The following is a 17,578-nucleotide window of genomic DNA, read 5'->3' as shown; positions in this document are numbered from 1 at the left end:
ATTTTCTTTGGTTAATTTGATATGTGAGAGAACTAGGAGAGTTGGACCATTATATTTACATCTGTCTTCAAAGCTTTTGTCTAAAATGTAATATGTCTTGCTAAAGTTTGTTTTTGAACTGTGGTAGTTCAGTAATGGAGTGCATTTTTTTTAGTATATATAGAAATCATTGCCAGTGTTTTCTGATCAAGTTTAGAAAAAAAAAATGGCCCCCTCATGTTTTGATGTTCTGCTCTACCTACCTTTTATACATTGCTCATATTAGTCAATCTTTTTTGGTCAGTAATCTATTCAGGGTCTTTTTTGGAAGAACTGTAAGAAAATATTTTACATGTATATTATTTTGCTACTTATTATACAACCTTTCCTGTAAAGGAAAAACAGTAACATGAGTTTTAAGTTGCAAAGATTTCCTTAACGGAGCCTCTCCAGCTCTTCTCTTCCATTACTGTTTCCCTCACAGCAGGTGTTGAGAATGTTTCGGAGGTTCTAATATAGCTGATTTGAATGTTTGCAAGTGCGTAAATGTTTGCAAGAGCATAAATGACTATAGGATGCCTAAATTTATGTGTAAATAATGACCTTGTTCAAATGACTGTACTAGTTATTGAAAGTTACTTGGTAAAACAGAGATAGTAACAGTAGACCCATTTAATTAATTAACAACAGAAGTATCTTCTTACACTGGTTTTCTTCCCACGTTGGTTGGTTCTTTTCCCCCCTTGGAACTTGGTCAGCTAACTAGCTGAGATACTGACAAAAATAGGGAAACTAGTAAGGATTTTTGGTTACCATTGAAACTGAAAATTCACCAGTGTTGAGATTATTCACATTTTCTGAGCTATCCATTTATATACTAAGGTAAGGAAAAGTTCTTAATGACTTAGGATTTAGATGGAAAACATTTTTGTTTTTTTAGAGTTAACCTTCTAAAATCCCATCATTTTCTTGGTAGGATATTAATAACTATATCAAAATGTGTTACACTTATTGCCGTCAAGTCTATTCTCACTCATAGCAACCCTATAGGGCAAAGTAGAATTGCCCCATAAGGTTTCCAAGGAAGCAGACTGCTACATTTTTCTCCCGTGGAGCAACTGGTGGGTTTGAACTGCTGACCTTTCTGTTAGCAGCCAAGAGTTTAACCATAGCACCACCAGGGCTCCTTTCACAATACGTTAGGTTGCTTAAAATCACTTAAGATGAAGTTCTCTAGGAGCATTTTGTAATAAACAAAATTTCGTGTAGAGTGAACTTTGTTTCTAAAATAAGGCAATAGTGTTATTCTTTCAGGACCTTTATTTTTGTACTGTCTTCCTTGAGGGTTTAGAAGTATATTAAGTGGCAAATTTGTGTTGTATCAGCCAGGCATAGCTTTATAGTACATTGTATCCTTTTTCTTCACATTAACCTGTTAATCATAGTTTATAGATGAGGAAACGCAGGGTCGTTGAGATTTGGTGACTGGTCCAAGAGCAGACTTGCACAACTAATCTTTTGAGAGTGTCTGAATCCAAAACCATATGATCTATAAATGGATGAATAATGAAAAATATGAATTTCAGAGGAGCAGAAGAGAAATTAGGTATTAGGGTATAAAGCATTTTAATACCTAAAACTTGGGTATTACTTACAGTCACAAGCTGCTTTTGATTCTCACTCCAACCCTGTTAGGTAGCATGACAGATGGTATTCTCACTTTACAGCTGAGGAAACTGAGGTCCAAGTAGACTGTTACATACCCAGAGTCACAAAGCTAGTCAGTGGTAGGTTAAAGAAAAGAACCCAGGCTTCTGGCCCTCATGCAGGGCCTTAGTCTAAGCATAGGAGGTTGCACCTTAGAATCTCCTGGAGAGCATTGGAAAAATACTCATGTCTGGGCCCATCATTAGGGATTCTTATTTAATGAGTCTGGTGGACTGAAAGTTCAGAAACCTGAAGGTTCACACCAATTGTGCTACCACTCTGGGACCTTGGGCAGGATAGAACAGAAAGAACAGAAATTCACATACTGCCTACATAAGAGTTACTGAAGATATGAGAGAATTTTTGTAAAAGCATATTGAAAATACAGAAATGTCGGAAACGCGTGACTCCACGATCACTGTCGTCGTCAGCGAGGCTTCCCTTAGGAAACTGGTTATCGGAGGGAGAGGGGACTATTTCACTTTAGTTTCAGTAGCCAAAATAATTTCTATTGCTGTGTTTGCATATGGTAAAATAATATTGAAGTTTATTTTATTTCCAGTTGGATTCTTTTCATGAATTGCAGGAGAACATAGCAGATTTAAACTCAACCCAGCGATAAAAACAGCAACAGGATAAAATCCTGGTAACTAACACAATACTTGTCACATAGTAAGTTCCCATTAAGTGTTAAATTAATGAGCTGAGCATATTCTAAGACGTTTCATAAAGTTACTGTAACACATAAAGAAGTACTCATATACAAATTTTGAATTAATAATTAGAGCAATTTCGTAATTGTTAATAGTGGACTTTCAGCACCATTTGTTTTCTTGTAGGATCTATACAAATCAGCCTTCTTTTATTTTGAAGGAACATTTTACAATGATAAACGATATCCTGAATGCAGAGATCTGAGCAGGTATGGTTTCCAAAAATCTTTTCAAATCTTTCTGATTTCTAGTTCTCAAAATAGTTATATCTCAGTAAATCGTATTATTGGCCTGTGAAAATGTTCGCCAAGTCATTATGTTCTTAGTGTGTTTTGTTTTTTGTGGGGGCAAAATTATTATACTTTCAGTTTTTTATAGTGAGTGCTTAACCATTTACACCACCCAGGGACCCGCCGCTGTAACAAGCGGAGAAAAATTCAGCCTTCCTGATTCCGACCTGTATTGACCCGTGTGGCTTCCCTCTTAAGATGGAACTGTCCAGTTATTTGGATGAACCTCTGTATGTGAAATACTGCAGTCACAAACCCCTTTCTGCCATTGTAAGGTTTTTGTGAAGCAGTGACACATGTGCCCTTTGACCCCCACAGGACCGTCATCGAGTGGTCCGAGGCCCACGATAGAGGCTATGGGAAGTTCCAGACTGCTGCCATGGAGGATTTCACCTTCAGTGACTTGGGGATCAAACTGGGCTTTCCTTACTTATACTGTCACCAGGGAGACTGTGAACACGTTGTTGTCATCACCGACATAAGGTGGGTGGCGGCACTCAGAACATTTTGCTATTATTCTCTTTTCCTTCTCTTCTGTTTCATAGTGTAAAAGCACAGGTGCTCGAAAAAACTAACAAAAAGAATCAGAGTTGCCACTGCAGCTTGGCTTGGGAGTAGCAGAAGTTTCCAGGCAGCTCTTGTGTCCGTTTGCATTTATATTGATGTTGTTTGTTTTGTGGCAGATACATACAAGGAGTACTTAACTGTTTATTAGAAGGTTCAAAATCCGTAAATACTTTTAGAAGCCTGTATCTCCACTCGCATATTAAGCTGCTGTTACTCAGGTGGTAGTCTTCCATTGTCTATATTTACAGGCCCTTTGCTTTGCACACTTGCAACTATATTACTAGGTTTCTTGCCAGAATTTTTAGGAGAGAAAAGGAAACTAGGGGACAAAGAGACGAATTCTGACATTTGACAAACATGAAGTCCTAATGCTTTGTAAGGGTTTAAATTGGGAAGGATTTAAAATAGTCTACAATGAGATTTTGGGATCACAGTTGAAGCTACTGTCTCAATTCCTCATATATCTCTATTCGTCATGAATAGAGATACCGATACCAGCTATACAAAATTAACTGATCCCAAAATCTCATTCCCCATGGATAAATACTCATTTCCTCCTTATTTAGGAAACCTCAGTTTAGGAAGGACTTGATACGTAGGAATAAGCCCTACTCTCTCTGGTTCGATCCCTTCTGAAAGACCATTTTAGGTTTTTTGTGGAGCAGTGATATACCAGCACGTTTATTACGCACATAAAAGGATCTGATGCCTTTGAAAAGTCCCTGCTTTCACTTCTCTTGAGTTTTGGGTTCTTCCAAAACACAGCTGAGCCCTTGTTCCCATTCTCTCCTCTCAGTGGGATAGTTGGTCACCCTCTAAGGTCTTGTCTCCATCCCCCTGGTGTTTTCCAAACTAGCCTTTGATAAAAATCACCTGGGGGTGCTTGCCAAACATGAAGTTCTCTGGGATCCTGAGTCAGTAGGGTTGGGTAGGTAGGCCAAAGTCACTGTATTTAAATACACTCTGTGTGATTCTTATTCTGAGGTAACTTTGGGAAATACTGCAACGCAGCAGGTCACTGCCCTATTTCATTTCCCTAGCAGTTCTACCCTGTCATAATAGGGTTACTAGGAGTTGGTGACTTAATGGTACCCAACAACTACCACCCCTACACAGACCTCTTGAGCAGCCTTCTATTGTATGTGGATCCAGTTTGCTGGAGGGTAAATTGCAAAAGGAAGTACGATCCCCTGCTGTAAATAATTGAACTATTGTAATATCTCCCTTTGTAACTTTGTTTCTGTGTGGAAATACATTCCAAGTTTCAGCTCTCCTACTAATGAATTGACTTTTTGAGTTCCCACTTTAGGTTGGAAAAGGCCAAGATTAGAAGAAAAATGTTTATGTCACAAAATCCTGACTAGATAGAATACTTGAGATATCCTTTTATAGAATTCCTTCTCGTAGAACACCTTAAGAGTTAATTTTCTTGCTTAGAAATAAAATGTTACCAGCTACATTTGTGAAATATGAAAATTTATGCATTATAGCAGAGAACTTATTCTGAATGCATAGGAATTGATAAATAGTATTGCTTTTCTCCACAGGATAGTAACTGGGATCCACCAAGGGGAAGTGGAGATTTTGGCTCAATGTAAAATAAAGGTTTTAATAAGCAGCAAAATTAAATTTTTTTGAGGCAATGAGATGCTTGTCACTAGGAGTATTCATGTGAGAATTTCAAATCACAATTGTTAAGAGTTTAATGTATGCAATAGAGGTTGATTGAGGGAACCTAAGGACCCTGTGTTTTTGTGCTGAATATATCCCAATTCCTGGGATACAGAACTTGAACAAACTTGTGTTTGTCATCTTGTGTGTCATATCTTATCGGCATTTAATTTCATATCAACTCTATGAGCTCATTTTACTTGGATCCACAGTCAACACTCATTGGAGCAGCAGGCAAGAAATCAAAAGATGCATTGCACTGGGCAAACCTGGTGCAAGAGATCTCTTTAGAGTGTTAACAAGCAAAGATGTCACCTTGAGACTAAGGAGTGCCTGACCCAAGCCAGGTGTTTTCAGTCACCTCATATGCATGCAAAAGCTGGACAATGAATAAGGACTATGGAAGAAGAGTTGATGCTTTTGAATTCTGGTGTTGGCAAAGAATATTGAATATGCCATGGACTGCCAGAAGAACAAACAAATCTGTCTTGGAAGAGGTACAACCAAAATGCTCCTTAGAAGAGAGGATGGTGAGACTATGTCTCACATACTTTGGACATTTGTCAGGAGGAATCAGTACCTGGAGAAAGACATCATGCTTGTTAAAGTAGAGGGCCAGCGAAAAAGAGGAAGACCCTCAAAGAGATGGATTGACACAGTGGCTACAACACTGGGCTCAAAGATAGCAACAATTGTGAGGATAGCACAGGACCAGGTGGTCTTTCGTCTTGTGCTTGGGGTTGCTATGAGTTGGAACCAACTGGACGGTACCTAAAAACAGTATGAGCTCAGCAAAAACAACTATCCTAATAGGGGACTAACATAGGGATAAATATTTTAAATAAAGGTGAATTATCACCTGGAGAGGTTGGACAGAGAGGCTCTTTCTGGTCGTAATTTAAACAAAGTATTTGTTTAACCAAAATATACTTCTATAGAGGGATGGTGAGGGACTGTATTCTGATGAAACAGTTAAGAATTGGTGAGGCAGGAGCCAGGAGAGCCGTTACAAACCTCACAGACTTATACAGCTTTAAGAACTGTACAACACATTTGTTTTCTTGAAATAATGCATTAAATTTTATGTAGGCTGTTCTGGCTGCTCTTCCACTCAAATGAGGGGGAATTGTGTCTTAAAATAAGCACAAAGTGAAAGACAATCCACTATTTTCTGGTTGTCTTGGTTTCTTTATGCTTCTTGTAGCTCAGTGTGGACTTAAGGCTGAAGGACAAAACATGGCCCTTGAACTCAAGGCAAATTCTTGATGCAGTGCTAAAGAAAAACAACGATCTGTTCCAATGCTGAAGTACAAACAATTTACACTCTAAGATTTTTCAATGAGGGACTTCCCTAAAGAACTTTTAAAAGTAATTTAGGCTACAAGTCATTTTCATTTACAGGCCGATTTAACCACTCAGTGCCATTCCATACTACCATCTGTCAAGCTTAATACTGTAATCATTTTTTTTTATGGTGGAGTTGATATTTGCTACCCTTTTCTTACTGGAAAAAAAAAAAACCGTAGTCAAATTTTATGATCCTTCAAAATAATCCAGTACGGTTAACGGATTTACGCAAAGTCGTGCAGCTGATTGATTAGTGGCTGAGTTGAGACTGACTTCCACTGAAACAGTTTCTTAAAAGTTTCATGGTTCTGACACTTGAAACTCAGTACAAATTCACACTATTCCAGGAGCCAGATTTGGACATTAATAAAGATAACGGTTTAAAAAAAAAAAAAAAAAAACCACTTTGGAACAACCGGTCAATCTTGGTGTACCGCTAGCAAGTAGCTTTTCTCAAACTATATTCCCAAAGAAGGTACTGTTAGGCAAAGCAACAATTCTTGAAGGAATATATTCAAGAAATGCTACATATACCTCCCTCTTAGAATCACAGCACATGTGACTATAAACGGATTTGGGAAGTCTCACAGGAGAGAAAGCCTTGTTTAGTTCAAAGTGCTTTTTTTGAGAAAGTATTTTGTGGAATATAGTTTGTTTAAACTTGATGTAACAGGTTTAAAATTTCTATAAGACATTGGAAAATTGTTCCTAATGTTGAGGTACAGATATATTTTTGACTCTTTGCAAATCATAAAAATTCCCACTTTAATATCTTCATTTATTTTCTATGTGTAAAAGGCTTGTGCATCGTGACGACTGCTTGGATAGGACACTTTATCCCCTTCTTATCAAGAAGCACTGGCTATGGACGAGAAAATGTTTTGTTTGTAAAATGTACACAGCCAGGTAATAGATACCTTTTTTTTTCTTTTAAAGAAGTATTGGTTTTCAACTGTCAGGTGCTTTTAACTTTTAGTATTTCTTTTCTTTTTTGGCTCTGAGGATTTGTACTTTGGGGTTTTATCTCGTTAGGGAAGTGCTACAAAATCAGTTTAATGTCACAATAAGGAGATAACATTATAATGTATAGCAGCAGTTCACCAGTAGTCAGACTTCATGGTTGTTGATACAGTGGCTCACTGATGCCATCAGGGAGCCATGTTCTGTTTTTTTTTTTTCTGCAGTCTACAAAATAACCTCCACCTCATAGCATCTTCACCACAACAAAAAAATACCACAGTACCTCACATGTAATAAGGTCAAATATAGTTTCATAAAATTTTCTTTTGTTTTAAACAGCTTTATTAAGATATTATTCACATACTATACAGTTTACCCATTTAAAGTGTACAATTCATGTTTTGTTTAGCATATTCATAAAGCTGTACAACCATCACCACAATCAGTTTTAGAACATTTGGGGCCTTCTGGAATTTTACATTTCAGTTATTGTGCTTTTCATCTGAATTCCCACTTGTTTTTTCTTATTTCTATCTCTTCATGGATATTCTTTGATTAAAATTTTTTGTTCTACATGATTCAGCGTATTTAGATTACAAGGTGTTTCTTAATGTGGATCACAGTCAAAAAAAAGTTCAAAAACCAGAGGAACAGGGAAGAATTAAGTATCTTCAGTTTGTTTTGGGTTCCACACCGTAATGTGCTTTACTATCCCATCAACAGAAAAATTTGATAAATCAGGTCAAAATTAAAATCAGGAAATGTTAAGAGTAAGCAGACATTCCAAGAGATGCAAAATTCAGACAGACTGAAAAATAGCTTTTTCTTCTTACTGTGGTAACAATCTCAAGAGAAAAACAATGTCAGTGGAATAATGTAAACACACCAGATGATAACATTTTATCCTGAATTCTAGGTTAAACAGCTGGAGTTTTCAAATTAACCAGGACAGATACGCCAATTATGAAGATAAAGCAAAGCATATCAGATCCTTAGTATATTGTTTTTCAAGACAGTATGTTAAAGGAAAATGACTGTTCATAATAGCAGTTAGAGGCTAGCTATGTGATGGTAAATGTATGGATGCGTTCAAGTACAGATTTTTCTGTACTCACCGTTTAAGGGAAAGTCTTTGAGGAAAACAGCATTCTGCAGTGTTTCTTAGTGTTAGGTGGTGCCCTTTGCCTTACAGAGTTGGTAGTGATAATTATATCGGTATGTATATAAAATAATATACAGGATTATAATGTATTAGAAGGTAAAATAAGGCAATAGTGGGGAAGATAAATCTATGTACTACTATAGATCATAATGCAGGGCGTGTTAACAGCATGAAAAACTTGATTGTACTCATGTCCATCTTTTTTTAAAAACAACAGGTGGGTGACGAACAATGACAGTTTTGCACCAGAGGATCCATGTTTCTTTTGTGATGTTTGCTTCCGAATGCTCCACTATGATTCAGAAGGCAACAAGCTGGGGGAATTCCTTGCTTATCCTTACATTGATCCAGGAACCTTTAATTAAGGCTAACACAACAAAAAAAGAACCCTTTGAAAAATAACTGTCCTCTTGGATGCTTATGTCCAAGAAATGCCACGGAGGAAAACAATCCACCCGAACAATCAGCTGAAGCTACAAAAGTCAAATTATAGATTTTCTAATGAAGTAACTTGATCATATTTAAAGCTTAGTAACTTGATATAGTAAATTATTTTAGTATTTATTAAAGTATATTTTCTATTCAGAGTGCCTTTTGCTTGTTTTTAACTGGGTTGTTTATAGTATTGAGTTATAGCAGTGCTCTATATATCTGAATACAAGTCCTTTGTCAGATATATGTATTGTGATTCTTTTCTCCCAGTCTGGCTTGCCTGTTCATTCTGTGTCCAGAATGCTTTTTGCTACTAATATGACTCATCAAGTGGTAGAAATGCCTTGAAATTCTTTGAAGAATGTGAGAACTACACCTTGTACCATGAGGCGTCCAAGGTATGGATCCTTCAAATATCTGTAATAAAAAATATAAGTTAAGCAAAGAGGAAATTATTAAGAACAGCTGTGTAATCTTACAGTGGGCTCTTTTTTAACATTAAGGGTTTTTTGATAGAAAGTAGGCACTCTAGACATTTTAACGAGACTGTCACCACGTAATGAGTTTAATGGATCTTGTTAGGTCACATACCCCTCAAGAAGTAACACTTAAGTTGAAAGCTTCATTTCTGGACAAGAACTTTTTGTGAGTCACACTAAGTTTAAAATGTATGACAATTTAGTATTTTTATGATAAAATGAACAGTAGCATAATTTATGCAGTATGATGACTGGGACTTGAGAAATGAGGATCCTATGGTTTGCTAGCTCTGGCTCACTTACTCTCAGGCTGTAACACACAGTTCTATAAGCAAAAAAAAAAAAAAAAATTTCTGGCTCAGCTCTACCATTATTTTGATCCCCTTACTGATAATCCTATTGTCTCATTCTGGGCCAAAGAGAAAATTTTTCGTAGCTTCTGAGGTCAAGATCATCAGAGAAGATTGTAGCTATATCTGAAATATCTTCTGGAAACCATTTGCATTTTTGGACTGGAAAATTTAATACTGTTTTAAGACTATGAAATGCTGTAATATGAATTACTTCAATTTAAATGTGTCATATTTATATTTCACTTTCTCTCTTCTAGGTTGTATTTAAATTCAACTGAATTTCACATTTCCCTGGATGACTAAGAACAGACTTTTACAATATAAATCAAAAACTGGTGAGGCCTATATACACTTATTTTATATGCTTTGTGGACTTAAATGCCGCATCTCCAATTAAGTTGATTGGTGTGGAGATGACAAGCCACCTGTTTTTGGTATGTCTAGTGATGTTCTTATTCACAGATTCAATCAGTATACCAACAGGCTGGCTTATGTTGTGCCTAAATTTTTATCTCCCTATATTGTGAACACTGAGCAGATTGAAAATAACCATAGGTTTAAGGTAAATGAGTGATTTACCCAATACCTCAAAGTCTGCAGGTAAACATGTATTCTTATTTCATTATGAATATGCAGAGGTTTACTTTTATCCTTTTCGTCATTTCCTGCTCTCAAAACAGCAAGTTCCAGAAAGTGGATTAATTGCCTTACTGCATCATTCCACGTGTGGTGCCAGTCAGGTCATCTTAGTGAACAAAAAAAGAACAATGTCAGTTAAAACACAATATGGTGTTTTATCACTGAGAATATTATCCTGCTGGTTCTTCAGTTTAGCTTTTGCACCAAAGTTAAAAGTTTCCTGGTGAAACCAAGAGAGGAAATGCTAACTAGGTTACTCTCAGAATTTGCCAGTGTGTTACCAACTTAAGTCTTAAGAAATTCCTAACTTTATGTAATTCGCAGCTATAAATTCCCTTAATCGAAGACAACTTTTCCCTTATGCCTATTTCAGTCAAGTAAACACATCGTACCTGTTATTACATATAAATATCAGTTTCTAATTAAGAAAGCAATTATGAATATGTTGCCATAAACCTTTCAAACAAGAGCCTTTGTAGTTATTAAGAGAAAGATCAGTTATCTCTAAGATTGGAGAATTACACAGCACAAATATAAAGACATTGCTGCCTAGACACCTGTTCCTTCATTTCCTGAGGCCTCAATATGGGCTTGCTATTTCCAATAGATCAGCCCTTCTCTGGCCAATCTTACAGAGTCCTATAAAAGCCTTTGCTGTCATACAAGACTAGATGGCAGACCTCCTCTTGACCTGATGCCAGGTAAGTGTATGTGGACAGATCCATGGCTTAGTGCACTACTTCAGTGTATCAGCAAAAACTGGGTAAAATCTATATCCTACTATCTTATAACTAGAATAGCTATTACAAGGCTTAAGTTACTGTAGTCAAGCTGTTCCACAAAATCGTACAGGTTCTCTGAGATGATACCATCTTGTGTATACCTAAGAATCACCTGGGGATCTCGTTAAAATGTAGATTCCGATTCAGTGTGGAAATTCTAATTTTCCGCAGCAGGTTGAATCAAAATGAACCCGTTCAGAGCTCTGGAAATTTCTACAAGCAACTGAGAAAATCTTCAGCTGAGTCATGTGAAACTTACTCTTGAAAGGTTGTTCATAACATAAATACACAATTTTTTTGCTATCTCTAAATAGGAAAGCATGTCTTAGCTTTTTCAGCTATGGAATTTTGACCAAATACACTATTTAAATTGAGCCAATGTTTCTGATAGTCAGAAGACCTTTTCTTAAGCGTTTTGAGAGTGTTACCTGTGAATCACCTATGGCAGATTGAGAAAGCAGCTTTAACACAACAGCTATCAACTGGTTAGAGCACGCTCAGCCCACGCAGGCAGACATATAAATTATGATTAGACTCCTGATCTCCAGAAGCCGAAAATGCTGTGGTTTCTTGGCAAAAGTACAGATTTGTTGGGTCACGGAAAAAAAGGGAGGGTGGACAAAAGATAAATAACATTTCCTTTATTTTTATAATTTTGAGCTTTTTTGTTACCCTGTCTAACCAAACAACAAAATCTCTATGAGCAATTAAATTATTTCCTTGGTAGCAAATTCAGAATTCTATCTCTTGCTCTTGTAAATAGCAAAAAAAGTAATTTACTAGTAGAGTTTGATAGAAAAATTCTTTAATCAAACAATTTTACATGTTGACACTTATGGCTTAACTAGAACAAATCTGTCCAAATCCAAACAGATGACTGGTTTATATAATATTATAGCAGAGTTCCATCAAAACAATGGGTCCTAGTTCCATTATAAGACCCTTCAAAAGCAAAATTCCAATTATTGAAATTGAAGATTCAAACTTTTCATCTATAGATGAAAACTATCCATGAAGTTAAAATGCACAATGCTTGTCACACACCTTTTGGGGGCAACTTCTAAACCACAGGCCTAAAGTTACAACTTACCTTTTAAGCCATTTTCCCATATTCATATAGTTTCAAAACATGAGAAGTGTCTTTTAGCTATTGAAATCCACCAGCTGACCTAATATTCAAAATACAATGCTATCCCTTAGTTAATATACCCTTAAATTTTGCCTTAACAGTTCACTCTGATTTAGCCCAATATGAATATATAGACTATCAAAAGTACTGTTACTCTTACTTTGTCAACTACAAGCAACACGTTTCTATTCTTTGCAGCTTATATATATGATATAGAAATGAAAATAAAAATCCCCTTCTAATATAGCCATGTTTTCAAATAGGTTAGTTTTATATAATATTTACTTGTATTTACTGCATAAGCATTATTATAGATCGATTTTTCGAATTAAAAAAATACTAAAGTGACTTCCTTAATGAGTGTGACTTAAAAAACTCAAGACATTTCTCAAACAAACTTTTATCATTTAGCTTTCAATTTTAGCTTCTAGTGCTTATAAAGGATCTTAAATGTTTGATTTCAAGAAGGTTAATACTCTAATGACAGATTCATTCCAATATTTAACCCATTCTGCTCTCTGCAGGAAAAGTCATGTGATTTCACTAAATTCCCAGCCACAAAACTATCTTCAAAAATTAACAAGTTTTGTACCTTACAAAATTGTCCGTTCAGCTTCAGTTGGATATCTAGTTGTCATACAAAAAGGCATACAGACCACACATTGTTACAAAGAAGCAGGATAATGTAGCACAATGTAGACTGAGAATAAACTTTGATAAAAGGAGGGAGGGAGTACTTGTATAGAAGTAACATTTTGTCTACCATAAAAATGCTCAACTTCTATAAAATCCACAAACAGTGAAAAGACAGTCTGGTAAATCCAACATGAGTAAAAACTATGCACAAAAACCATGGTATCAGCGAAAAGAGGAAAGGTATTATACAAGAAGCAGTTTTAAAACTGTAACTTTATCTACTATCAATTACACGTTAACTTACACACACTAATTCAAAGTATGCTACAACCATAATGTCTGGAAAAGCAGCATAACATTTTCTAAATGGATTTTTCTCTCACATTTACTGTTAATACTGCACAAGTACAGTTAGCAATAAGGTTTAATTTTAAACAAAGATAAAGGGATTTTCTCCCTCAAAACAAGTTTTTAACATCAAAACCTACACTTATAAAAATTTAAAACTTTCATTTTCAGCAGTCTAAATATTTCCAGCGAAAACCATTACAAACTTCTCAAGTGTCCTTCATGTTCCAGGTACATCAACCTAGTTATCTAGTGTAGAATCTTTCAGAGATATTTCAGTCTCTCTCTCTTCATTGGATGGCCTAAAGAGGAAAAGAAAGATGTGACAACTAGGAATACAGCCTTATTCTCTCAGGGAAAGAAAAGACATTAAATCTGTCATTACATTTGAAAAATCACTACAAAGGTAGACTTAAAAAGAAACCTTTGTCATTAAGACACTATCATTGTTTACCTTGTTCAGAATTTTAATTAAGCATGTGTCTTCCCAAGGTAATATGCAGATCAAGAAAAATAATTCAGGCATCACCATCAATATGGCCCAGGCCCTTTCTATCATTTCTACCTTTAAAGTGAATTCTCAAAGAACATGAAAATAGTATATCTATGATATCAACATACTATAAGCTTTAATAACAATAGGAGGATTAGACAAGATTTCCTTAAGAATTAGAGGGGATGCTTAGCAAATCAAGACTTGGTAAACTACAGTTGCTAAGCTACCTATTATATGGCAGGTGAAATTCTTATCTTTTCATTACAAAGGTTATCACTAAAAGAATACCAGGGAACAATGGTTATTTTTTTATGGGGTTCTTACCTATATAGCTCCATTCCCTTGAGTACAGTGGGCAAATAAGTTTGAAATAAAATTTTTCAAACTTTTTTGCTTCCTGAATTCAGTAACAGTGATTAAAATATACAAGTAACCTTAGAACAGTGCTGTGATTTAAAAAAACACACATGAAGGCAATTAAAACATGTCTTTACTTTTTCTTAGAGCTGGCATCATGGTTATCTTTGCTTTCCTCATTGCTGTCTCCATTATGTTGTGGCTGACTGCTGTCTTGAGCATCAGATCCTCCATTGACAGTCTTGGAACCTTTTGAAGGATTGCGATAGAAAAACTGTTACAGCTTCTAAGATAATACCTGAAGATGTCTTCTAGAGGTCCACAATCAAAAATATAACATGGCCCGTAGGTTTCCAATACTTAACATTTTATTTAAGGTTACATTATAGAAAGTAGTAATTTCATTGAAAAGCCACGCTGTCAACTCTTGACACCACCAAAATCCTTTTGGTAGCGAAGGCACAAAGCATGGAGCAGAGTTCCTACATCTATCTAGAAGTACAACATTTATTCAATTACTATTATCAGAAAGACCACAGGGTGGTACAACTCTTTAGAGCACGTGAGTTAGTTTTTGAACAAAAAAATTTTAGTGAAATTTCATATTTGTCACTGGTATTTTAGAAAAAAGAGTTAAAAAACATTTCCTATCTGGCACAATTTTATGCCCTACTACTAAATGAACAATGGGGTTTTTCCTGTAAGGCTGATTTCGTTAACAGATCTTTAAGAAAACATAAATCATTCCCTAATAAAAAGGAATAAAAAAAGTCGATTGCTTTTGAATGTTTCTAGATTAAGCAGCTGCTAAGATATTTAATGACATGAAATGGGGTGGGGATGATAAGGGTACTCTCAACGTGTTTTAAGAGTCTTTTATAGATACATTGGGTCCCCAGGTGGCGCCAATGGTTTGTGCTTCACTGCTTAATCTGGGGGTTGAAACTCACCCAGCAGCACCATGGAAAAAAAAGCCTGGTGATCTGCTTCTATAAAGATTACAGCCAGGAAAACCCTCTGGAGCTCAGCTCTATTCAGTAACACATGGGGTCACCACAAACTGAAACTAATTCAATGGTAATGGGTTTGTTTTGTTATATATTCTGAACGATTTATGGATAGAATGGTATGTCTAAGACTTCAAAATAATGTTTGAAGGGTGGCACAGGTGAAGTGGATGGGGCATATAAACAACAATGATCATAAACTGTTAGTAATTACTGAAGCTGGGTGACAGCAGTAATATTAACAACTACTATTAACTATACAGAGCCCTGGTGGTGAAGTGGTTAAGAGCTCAGACAGCTAACCAAAAGCTCAGCAGTTTGAATCTACCAGCCACTCCTTGGAAACCCTGTAGAGCAGTTCTACTCCATCCCCTAAGGGCCACTATGAGTCGGAACTCAGTGTCAACTAGTTTGGTTTGGGTTTCACTAAGCTAAACTTAATGAAAAAGAAAAAGCAAGATCGGGCTCTACATGTTCCACCAAGTGCTTAATGATATCTTTCTCATTTAAAAGCAGTCCCTGTAAACAAACAGAAACCAGGTCTCAAATTTATAACTACATACCTGTTTGTTCCTTTTCTAGCTTTTTGTTTGGCCCTTTCTTTCCTTGATCTTTGGTTTTATTTGCTTCCTCATGCTGTCTTTGTTCAGCAAGAGATTTATTCAGCACTTGTGTGATCACAGAATCTCCTTCACCAACCAAAAACATGTTCTTAAACTTGTTATACAACATTGTAGACTTTTCCATGATAACCTGACTAACTTTGAATCGCCGTATCTGAGAAAACAAAATGTTCTTAATTATTTCCCTGATTGATTCCCCCTTTTATTATTTTTTTTAGAAGCAGCAGTGTTTCAATTGAATTGGATTTTTCTGATGCCAGATTATACCTTCCCTTTTTCTTTATACTTCAGTGTTAGACCTCCTAAATCCCAATGTTTCAGTCTGTGACAGAAGAACTGTGGTGAATTTTAGCTGTACAAGTGAAGTGAAAGCCCCACAGAAACACCTAACAATTTGCCAAGACTTTGTCTATCAGACACATAGGATAAGTGATTCTGCTGGGGCAGGAAACGTAATTTTATGGCATAACTTAGGTTATTAAAACGCCAATTTTAAAAATATTGTACTAACATATATAACATTTCCATTTTAACAATTTCTAAGTGTATAGTTCAGTGACATTCATTGCATTCATCGTGTTGTACAACCATCACGACTATCCACTTCCAAAGGATTTTCACCCTGATTACTATAAACTTTATTTTTTAATGAAAAAAGAGGACGGTTTTTAATCTCCATGACTTGAGATAACTTACTTTTTTCAGTGTTGTAATCATCTCTGTGTGTTTCTGAGCTTGTTGCATTGTGACCTGAAGTGAAGCAAGTTCATCCAAGGCCTCAATACATCTGTTCACATCCTTCATGACAAAACAGTAATTTTACAACTGTTAATTATCATGAAATTATCTGTTCAAGATTACTTTGAAAATATCAAATAACTTTAAGGCAGTACAAAATAACTAGTAACTCTCCCTCTTATCTTAAATTTACATACATATGAAATCATGAAAAAATAAAATAGCAAGCTATTAAAGCAGCACTCTATTTTTAAATCAGGCATCACTTACAAGATTATCAATTTTGAGTGAATTTTTTATTTCAGCATGTATCCTTTGAAGTCGAGAATCCATTGATGTTTCTATAAATTAAAATACGTGGAATACAATAAATAATTTTCCAAAACGAGTATTTCTGTATAATTTAAACAAACAAACAAAAAAACCCCACTGCCATCGAGTCGATTCGGACTCATAGCGACCCTGTACGACAGAGTAGAACTGCCCGATTGAGTTTCCAAGGAGTGCCTGGCGGATTCGAACTGCCGACCTCTTGGTTAGCAGCCGTAGCACTTAACCACTACGCCACCAAGGTTTCCAAATCAAAGCAAAGTAGGCTGGAGAGAATGGGTGTATTTTTAAAAGTATTTAGTAATCTTTATTAAACATATGAACAATAGCCTACACCATTAAGAAGTCAGGTAAGTTATCTGCCATGTTTATTATTTAAGAATGTAATATGTAAGTACAAAAATCACCACATGCTGTATTTATTTCTAAAATACTCTGCATCCAGTAGTGAGTTTCCTACTTTATTTCTTAAATACCTTATAAGTTTAACCAAAAAACAGACAATCTCTACAGGGGAGATGTATCAAAAGTAAAAGTACCCAGCTTTTGGCAGTGTTACAAATAATGAGCATTAAAATTTAAAGACAACTACTTAGCAAGTTCACCTGATTATGCTTAAAATACAATGCAATTTATATGGAGTTGATTAGGGGTTTCAAAAAGTGTGTTTGAAGGATATAACAAGATACAATGAGACTGATTCCAAAACGAACACATGAAAAATCAGTGTCAGTATAACTTCTCTATGTATAATCTTAAGAAGTAAAATAACTGACCTCGCTTCTTCTCCACTTTCTTAACTTCTGGCTTCTTTCCTTCATCTTTATTCTGCC

General features: G+C 35.7%; 2 protein-coding genes across 5 annotated transcripts in view; one reads left to right on the top strand and one right to left on the bottom strand.

Moving 5' to 3' along the window:
• SNAPC3 (small nuclear RNA activating complex polypeptide 3) overlaps positions 1-12,354 on the top strand; it is a 30,440-nt gene extending 18,086 nt beyond the window's left edge. Inside the window, exons 6-10 of one of the 2 annotated variants that reach the window (XR_010322857.1) lie at positions 2,526-2,608; positions 3,008-3,172; positions 7,073-7,180; positions 8,614-9,226; positions 9,918-12,354. Coding sequence is in view for 1 of the 2 variants with exons in the window: in XM_003407345.4 (XP_003407393.1) it covers positions 2,526-2,608; positions 3,008-3,172; positions 7,073-7,180; positions 8,614-8,761 (504 nt within the window). In the remaining variant the exon portion in view is untranslated. Of the gene's footprint in view, positions 1-2,525; positions 2,609-3,007; positions 3,173-7,072; positions 7,181-8,613 lie in introns of both variants that reach the window. The other variant, XM_003407345.4, reaches the window with a different exon arrangement.
• A 106-nt stretch (positions 12,355-12,460) lies between these two features.
• PSIP1 (PC4 and SRSF1 interacting protein 1) overlaps positions 12,461-17,578 on the bottom strand; it is a 36,929-nt gene continuing 31,811 nt past the window's right edge. The window contains exons 10-15 of one of the 3 annotated variants that reach the window (XM_003407343.4): positions 17,522-17,577; positions 16,686-16,756; positions 16,374-16,475; positions 15,618-15,831; positions 14,185-14,296; positions 12,461-13,496 (exon numbers count right to left, since the gene is read on the bottom strand). In XM_003407343.4, coding sequence (XP_003407391.1) covers positions 13,436-13,496; positions 14,185-14,296; positions 15,618-15,831; positions 16,374-16,475; positions 16,686-16,756; positions 17,522-17,577 — 616 coding nt within the window. In that variant the 3' untranslated portion in view covers positions 12,461-13,435. The remainder of the gene's footprint in view (positions 13,497-14,184; positions 14,297-15,617; positions 15,832-16,373; positions 16,476-16,685; positions 16,757-17,521; position 17,578) is intronic. The other 2 variants (XM_010587935.3, XM_023545249.2) reach the window with 2 other exon arrangements.

The sequence above is a fragment of the Loxodonta africana genome, chromosome 9, assembly GCF_030014295.1.
Source record: "Loxodonta africana isolate mLoxAfr1 chromosome 9, mLoxAfr1.hap2, whole genome shotgun sequence".
In the NCBI taxonomy this organism is placed as follows: Eukaryota; Metazoa; Chordata; class Mammalia; order Proboscidea; family Elephantidae; genus Loxodonta; species Loxodonta africana.
This window is presented reverse-complemented; position numbering and strand designations above follow the sequence as displayed.